At 52.5% G+C, this 8253-nt stretch overlaps 1 protein-coding gene across 3 annotated transcripts; it reads right to left on the bottom strand.

The window, feature by feature from the left end:
* Positions 1 to 698: 698 nt before the first annotated feature.
* On the bottom strand, positions 699 to 7437 carry LOC135974939 (zinc finger protein 850-like). Of its 3 annotated transcripts, none has more exons than XM_065564367.1 (5): positions 7160 to 7437; positions 4961 to 5048; positions 4406 to 4532; positions 3792 to 3905; positions 699 to 3458 (listed from the first exon to the last, which is right to left on the bottom strand). In XM_065564367.1, the coding sequence occupies exons 2-5, from the start codon at positions 4982 to 4984 to the stop codon at positions 925 to 927; spliced, it is 2799 nt and encodes a 932-aa protein (XP_065420439.1). In that variant the 5' UTR covers positions 4985 to 5048; positions 7160 to 7437; the 3' UTR covers positions 699 to 924. The 3 variants fall into 3 exon arrangements, with proteins under 3 accessions (XP_065420439.1, XP_065420440.1, XP_065420441.1); XM_065564368.1 differs by having other exon boundaries at positions 699 to 3455; XM_065564369.1 differs by lacking the exon at positions 4961 to 5048.
* Between the last annotated feature and the right edge of the window lie 816 nt (positions 7438 to 8253).

Here is an 8253-nt window from a genome sequence, read left to right as displayed (position 1 = left end):
CAGAGGCAAGTCTGTAACGATAACTGATGTGGGGAAATGTCCTCTGAGATTCTGATGGGAATTCCTGAAAATCTTCATCATATACAGTATTCTACCAATCCCAAACAAGCAGACACATCACCCACCAAGTTAATGATACTTCAGTTCTTACCCAAATACCCACTTACAGCCAATTCTTGTTAATGAAACAACCATTTATTAAAAGAAGAAAAGACAGTATTGGCTAAAAGGTCATTAGACATACAAATGCAAACAGAGTCCTTAGGTCAGTTTCACCATAGAGATGGCACGTTAGAATTGAAGAGAGTCCTTTTCAGTATCATTTCATCACGTTCTAGTCCAATGTCCAAATGTTCAATATCAGGGCAGTCCAGAGGGGACTGAAGATCTCAGTCTTACGACTCAAACGCCCCCTAAATAAAGCTTAAAAAGATCTGAGATAAAAGGATCAGGTCTCAAGAGTTTATATAGACATTTTTGCAGCCTCTCGACAGCAGGCAGTCCTTGGGTGAACAATAGGTTTTGGAAGTAACCTCCTACTTCACAAACATCACAGGTAATTAAACTACATGGATTAACATAAGGTAATTAGCAACAGAGGGTCCTGTGGCACCTTTAAGACTAACAAAAATATTGGGAGCATAAGCTTTCGTGTGTACGAACCTCACTTCTTCAGATGCAAGACTTGCATCTGAAGAAGTGAGGTTCTTACCCATGAAAGCTTATGCTCCCAATACTTCTGTTAGTCTTAAAGGTGCCACTGGACCCTCTGTTGCTTTTTACAGATTCAGACTAACACGGCTACCCCTCTGATACATAAGGTAATTAATTATCCATAAAGCCGTTCATAGACAGTTTACCACAAACTTTAAAGAGATATTTATATAGACAATGACATTATTACACCCAAATTTAATTTAAATGTTAACATTTCCCTCTTGTATGGATTGCTTGATGTTTAACAAGGCCGGACCTCCATATGAAACTTTTTCCACAGTCTAAGCACTTGTGGGGTCTCTCTCCTGTGTGGATTACTTGATGTGCCATAAGATTTGATCTTTGTTTGAAACTTTTCCCACAGTCTAAGCACTTGTGGGGTCTCTCTCCAGTGTGGACTGTCTGATGTGCCATAAGATATGATCTTTGCATGAAACTTTTCCCACAGTCCAAACATTTATGGGATTTCTCTCCAGTGTGGATTAACTGATGTTTAACAAGGACTGACCTATGTATGAAACTTTTCCCACAGTTTAAGCACTTATGGGATCTCTCTCCGGTGTGGACTGCTTGATGCTTAACAAGGTCTGACCTCCGTATGAAACTTTTCCCACAGTCTAAGCACTTATGAGGTCTCTCTCCAGTGTGGACTGCCTGATGATTAAGTAGGATTGACCTCTGTATGAAACTTTTTCCACAGTCTAAGCACTTATGGGGTCTCTCTCCAGTGTGGACTGCTTGATGTTTAACAAGGTCTGACCTCCGTATGAAACTTTTCCCACAGATTAAGCACTTGTGGGATCTCTCTCCAGTGTGGACTGCCTTATGTGACAGAAGACTTGATCTTTGTGTGAAACTTTTCCCACAATCCAAACATTTATGGGATTTCTCTCCTGTGTGGATTATCTGATGTTTAACAAGGGTTGACCTCCATATGAAACTTTTCCCACAGTCTAAGCACTTATGGGATCTCTCTCCGGTGTGGACTGCTTGATGTCTAACAAGGTCTGACCTCCGTATGAAACTTTTCCCACAGTCTAAGCACTTATGAGGTCTCTCTCCTGTGTGGATTGCCTGATGATTAAGTAGGGTTGACCTCCGTATGAAACTTTTTCCACACTCTAAGCACTTGTGGGTTCTCTCTCTTGTGTGGATTGCCTGATGTGCCATAAGATTTGACCTCCGTATGAAACTTTTCCCACAGATTAAGCATTTATGGGGTCTCTCTCCAGTGTGGATTGCCTTATGTGCCATAAGATTTGATCTTTGTGTGAAACTTTTCCCACAGTCCAAACATTTATGGGATTTCTCTCCTGTGTGTATTGCCTGATGATGAAGTAGGGTTGACCTCTGTATGAAACTTTTTCCACAGTCTAAGCACTTATGGGGTCTCTCTCCAGTGTGGATTGCCTTATGTGCCATAAGAGTTGATCTTTGTGCAAAACTTTTCCCACAGTCCAAACATTTATGGGATTTCTCTCCTGTGTGTATTGCCTGATGTTTAAGAAGGTTTGACCTCTGTATGAAACCTTTTCCACAGTCTAAGCACTTGTGAGGTCTCTCTCTTGTGTGGATTGCCTGATGTGCCATAAGATTTGATCTTTGTGTGAAACTTTTCCCACAGTCCAAACATTTATGGGATTTCTCTCCTGTGTGTATTGCATGATGTTTAAGAAGGTTTGACTTCCGTATGAAACTTTTTCCACAGTCTAAGCACTTATGGGGTCTGTCCCTAGTGTGGACGGCTTGATGTTTAACAAGGTTTGACCTCCATATGAAACTTTTTCCACAGATTAAGCACCTATGGGGTCTCTCTCCAGTGTGGATTGCCTTATGTGCCATAAGATTTGATCTTTGTGTGAAACTTTTCCCACAGTCCAAACATTTATGGGATTTCTCTTTTGTGTGGATTGCCTGATGATCAAGTAGGGCTGACCTCCGTATGAAACTTTTCCCACAAATTAAGCACTTATGGGGTCCCTCTCCAGTGTGGATTGCCTTATGTACCATAAGAGTTGATCTTTGTGCGAAACTTTTCCCACAGTCCAAACATTTATGGGATTTCTCTCCTGTGTGTATTGCATGATGTTTAAGAAGGTTTGACTTCTGTATGAAACTTTTTCCACAGTCTAAGCACTTATGGGGTCTGTCTTCAGTGTGGACTGCTTGATGTATAAGAAGGGCTGACCTCCGTTTGAAACTTTTTCCACAGTCTAAGCACTTATGGGGTCTCTCTCCAGTGTGGACTGCTTGATGTATAAGAAGGGCTGACCTCCGTATGAAACTTTTCCCACAGATTAAGCACTTATGGGGTCTCTCTCCAGTGTGGATTGCCTGATGTACAACAAGGTGTGACTTCTGTAAGAAACTTTTTCCACAGTATAAGCACTTATGGGGTCTCTCTCCAGTGTGGATTGCCAGATGTTTAACAAGTACTGACCTCCGTATGAAACTTTTCCCACAGATTAAGCATTTATGGGGTCTCTCTCCAGTGTGAATTGCCTGATGTACAACAAGGTCTGACCTCCGTATGAAACTTTTTCCACAGATTAAGCACTTGTGGGGTCTCTCTCCTGTGTGGATTCGCTGATGTAAAATGAGGTGTGACCACCACATGAAACTTTTTCCACAGTCTAAGCACTTATGGGGTCTTCCCACAGAGGTCCCCTGTGATTCCCCGTGCCCAGGAACTTCCTGCTGTTGATTCTCCTCCTCATTCTCACTCACTGATCCATCACCTGCTGGGAGAGAGAGAATCCAGACAGAAGTCATTGTGCTGGGGAGAGATTAAAAGGAATAGCAGCAAGGGAAAACCCAAAAACCCTGAAGTTGCACAGACGGAGCAATTGGATTCTGTCTCCACTTCCCACCCAAAAGTTCACAGAGAAGGAAAGTTCAGAAGGAAACTCCTGCAGGTAACAGGAGAGGTGGAAAGCGATGTCAGTCATATCTGCTGATTGTAGCCCTGCCCTGGCTGAGATGAGGAAGGAACTAAGGGCACTTATTGATACCACATTTTTGGGATTCTCAAATTTGTCCTTCATTCCCCAGATGGTTTGTGTGTCAGTCCTCACCTGTGTGGGCGCCTCTCGGGATCTCTCTTTCCTCACAGGACTGGAGATCGGGCACCCACGGCTCTTCCCCTCGTTCCAGCCGGGTGATCAGGTCCGGTTTGGTAAGGGGGAATCCTGTGCAGGGAGTGAAATCAGATCAGATCAGGGTGCATGGAGGATTGAGAGAACGTCTGTCAGAAAGGACATTCCATGAGCGGAACCTGTCCCTGTGCTGTGCTGGGGAATGTGGAATCTAAGAGGACGGGAACGTGGTCACTGAGGGGGAGGCAGACATGTGGCGAGGTGAGGAGAATTGTGATGCACACCCAGCTCTAGTGTTAAACCCCTGCCTATTTCTAAACCCGTGGAACCCAGAACCCTCCACATGGCTGCAGCTGTTCCCAAGTAGGAGGGAGAAGAGGGATTCTGTGAGCGATCGAGAAACAACACAGACAGGACAATACATGGGTTCTCCACCTTGCAAACTAGGGGGATCGGGATGATTTAGTATGTGTCTTAGGTTTTGACACCCTGGTCTCATTGGAGAGTAATGAGGGAAGAACCTGACCAGTGTCAGACACACAGACCCCGTCCCCCACCAACTTCCAATAACCAAGGGGCCAGGAATCCCTTACCCAGCGAGGTCACCATCTCGTAGTTCTCCCGCATGACGTCCCTGTAGAGGGCTCTCTGAGTGGGGTCCAGCAGAGCCCCCTGCCCCTGGGTGAAATACACAGCCACCTCCTCGAAGGTCACCAGCATCTGAAACAACAAGAATCCCTCACTCAACACCTGCTGCCCCAGCCACAATACTACTAGTCATAGGGGAGGAGAGACAGAGAAGCAGAATCCTCCCCGCATCCTGCTCAGAGCATCCAGGAGGCTTCAGGGAGTGGGTAAAAGGTGAGAGCTCCTTGTCCCCCCTAGTACACGGAGGTGGGCAGGGTCTTTTCATTTACCACATGCCTGCCAGCCACAGGCTGATATGGGAAGCAGAGCTCTGAGCTGGGGACAGGGAGAGGAATACCAACTGCATCCCTTCGTATTTCACAGCAGCCTCTGGCCAGTGGGGTCAGGCTCCAGCACTGGGAGTCTTGTCAGTTTTCCCAGCCCTGCCCAGCGGGGTGTTTCCTGGTTTAGAAATACAATACCCCTCCCCCACCACCAAAAGCTCCCTAAAAATCCCCTACCTGAGCTGGCTCCATCACAGACATATCCCTTCCCTGTCCCCTGGAAGATGGGATGAACTGGAGCGAAACGTGGACGTGATTCCTCAGCCTGTCAGGGCGAGAGGGGCGATGGGGGAGGTTACAGAAGGGACTTGAGTCCATGTCACCCCCCGATTCCCCCCAGGCTCTCTCCCTGCAGACAGACGCTAAGATTCTAGGACTCTACCATGCTGGGGAGGCTGGGGCCACATGCTCAGCAGGTGGGGGGTTATTGGGGGTTCTCAGGGGCTGGGGTCCTGCCCCTACACTGGGTGTAGGGGGCTTGCCTCCCTCAACCCTAGGTTCACCCCCCACCAGCTGTACCACGTTCTTATCCCTGGCTCCGAGTCCCAGGCAGCGGGGCTGAAACAATCCATACCATGGGGGGCGCTGAGAGCCATTGAACCAAACTGTAAAGACTGGATAGGATGGAAACCCCTTCAAGCCAGGGCGGCACTTTCCAAGGGGCGGCACTCCAGCCTCTCCCCTTTTTTTTTTCGCTTGGGGCGCAAAAAGTAGGAGCTGATCCTGAACCAAGATGTTCCCTGTCAGCTGAGGCTTTCAGGCTGCGCTGGAGCTGACGCTGCAGTTCTGGCTGCAGTCGCTAGATGGCGCTCATGGCAGCCGGAGTCGCACAGGCTGGACGGCAGTTCAGGCTGCCCGGCCGCTGGAGAGCCGGAGCGTCATCCCCGGAGCTGAGCCCGGCTGCGGCGGCGAGAGGGGCTCAGCTCCGGGGGATGATGCTCCGGCTCTCCAGCGGCCGGACAGCCTGACCTGCAGCCCAGCCTGGGGGTGAGGAGCCGGGGAGGGGGGAGGGAAGAGGCCCGGGATGCAGGGAGGGGGGAGGGGTCCTGCTGCCGCTGCTGCTCTGAGTCTCCCCAGGGCGGCGCGGCGTTTCCCCGCCCGAGGGGGCTGTGCAGGCGCCGCCGGGCTGGGCAGGGGGCGGATCCCGGCTCGCGCGCTGACAGGGCGAGTGGCTGGGCAGCCCGAACTGCCAGGGAGCTGCCGCCGCCCCCTCCTGCCCCCGGACCCAGCCCGCCACGCACCTCCTCCGCCTCAGCCCCGCGCTGCCTGCCCTGGGCGGGGAGAGGCAGAGCCTGGCTCCGAGCGGGGCAGCGGGGGATACTGCCCTGTCGGGGGACCCTCGCAGCTCGGGCACCTGGGGGGATCAGTGTCTGTCCTCTCGACTCTGCCTGCACGGGGCTGGGGAAGCAGCTGTCAGAACCTGCCCCTCTCAGCCCTTGCCCCCCCCATCCTGCTCGCAGCCCCTCCACTTATACGTCCCCCATGGCTCCTTCACCGCACCCCTTCCCCTTCCCCTTGTACTCTCCCTTCACCCGCACCTCTCCCCTTGTACCCTCCCCCAGCCCTCTCCTCCCGCACCTCCCCCCTTCCCCGCACCTCTTCTCCCGCAACCCTCCTGATACCCCCTCTAATCCTCCACCCTCCTCCGCGAGTACATCACACCCTGCCTCTCTGCCAGTGTAGAGCCCCCAAGCACCCCACACCCGCTCCTCTGCGTGAACCCTCTTTACTAGATCCCCATCCCTTTCCAGGTACAAGGTTTGAGGATTAGTCCCTAGGCCTTCCATGTGCATTTGGAGCACTAAAGATGGGGTTGCGGGGGACGGGGGGGGGTGAGATTTATACTAAAGTGAAATAAAAATAGGAGAAATGGTTTGATCCCCACTGCAAGTGTAAACAGGGATTGGTGTGGTGAACGAGGAGGTCACGTTTCGGGGGGGGGAGCCCAGGGCTGGGGCGGCAGGGGGTGTGGGAGGGAACTGGTGAGAGGGGGAGCCCAAGGCTGGAGTGGGGGACAGCCAAACAATTTTTTGCTTGGGGCTGCAAAAAACCTAGAGCCGGGCCTGCCCTGAGCACCGCTCCTTCCCCGACTCCCAGCTGCCCCCCCCCCCTGCATTCAGTTTGGCCCCTGCCACATTCTGCCCCCCTCAGATCTCCCTGAGCTGCAGCCTCCGTCCAGATCAGCGCGGCCTGGGGCAGGGAAACAAAGCAGCAGATGGGGCGGGAGAGATGGGTGATAACGTGATCCTGCCCCCGCCCCGCACACACCGGGAGCTGGTGGCAGCTTTCCCGGGCCCAGGGCGGGAATCGCAGCCAGCTCCGCTGGGAGCAGCCTGGGGCCAAACCTCCCCCTGCAGCCGGGCGGGTGTCTCTTACCTTCCCTCCGAGCGGGGCCCCCCTGGGGCAGGGGCCGGGCCGGGAAGGGGCCTGGCCGGGCTGGGGGCTCTGCCCTGGGAGAGGCTCCTGGGGAGCAGCGGGAAGGGCCCTGCTGGAGATTCCCCTCTCCCGGCTGCAGCCAGGGCTCCCGGCTCCCAGCACCAGCCGCCAGGGCGCGGGGATCTCGCCAGGAGCCTGGAGCCAGAGTCACCGCAGCGGCTGTGAGTCACTTCGTGCTGCCGGGACTGAGCCCAGCGATCGCTCCCCCCAGAGCCGCCTCCCAGCTGCTCCTGGGTCCTAGCGATCAACCGACTTCCTTGACTTCTCTCTGTGTTCAGCTTCTGTTACACTCACAAGCTCTCAGGTCAGAAGGGCCCATCATGAGCATCTAGCCCAGGGGTTCTCACAACCAAATTTTTTGGCGGCCTCAGAGTAAGGCCAGCAGCTGTCACTGGTGGCCGCTCCGACACATTTTCCCAAAATACTTAATGAACTTTAGGAGAAACCAGTAAACATGCACAGAGGTAGACGGGGAAACTTTCCTGACTTAAACACCACCCGGGTGGAATCGAATAGTAGAAGGATCTGAGTCCTCACTCCCTTCACCCAGAGCCTGCCTCACCTTGCGGGCTCCCCTTCCACTCTCCTGTGTGGCAAGGTCCTTATAACCCCGACAAGGCTGGGCCCAGGCTTCCTGAGGGGCTCGCCCCCCAACCTGGTTGTGACCACTCAGGACATGGGCTAGAGCATCCCCACTCTGGGTACTTTCTTCGCTATGGACGCTTCCCTGACCTCTTCCCTGGCCATTGTCTATAGTTCAGAACAAATGCAATTTACAAAACAGCAAGTAATAAAAATTCAGGACACAATCAGAAAGGCGAAAGGAAAACTCTTAGCCCCACTCTGCAGGGCCGGATTAACTTTTTGTGGGCCCAATGCCTAACCTATTTGTGGGCCCCCATGGGGCAAGGTGCAGGAGGCGGGATGGTCAGTCTACAGAAGGAAGGGCAGGCGGGCAGGGCACAATGAGCCATGGCCGCAGAGAACCCCTTGAAAAGTCTCCAGGAGGAAGCTCCATGTCCCATTTGTCTGCA

This window comes from Chrysemys picta, chromosome 12, assembly GCF_011386835.1.
Source record: "Chrysemys picta bellii isolate R12L10 chromosome 12, ASM1138683v2, whole genome shotgun sequence".
NCBI lineage: Eukaryota > Metazoa > Chordata > Testudines > Emydidae > Chrysemys > Chrysemys picta.
This window is presented reverse-complemented; position numbering and strand designations above follow the sequence as displayed.

Bases quoted from the DNA above. Each gene is read 5' to 3' on its own strand.
- LOC135974939 (XM_065564367.1), bottom strand. From the start codon at position 4,984: ATGTCTGTGATGGAGCCAGCTCAG. The intron at 3,906-4,405 runs GTAAGGGATTCC...CTCCCTGCACAG, and splicing joins CGAGATGGTGACCTCGCTGG to GATTCCCCCTTACCAAACCG. The intron at 3,459-3,791 runs GTGAGGACTGAC...TCTCTCTCCCAG, and splicing joins CCCGAGAGGCGCCCACACAG to CAGGTGATGGATCAGTGAGT.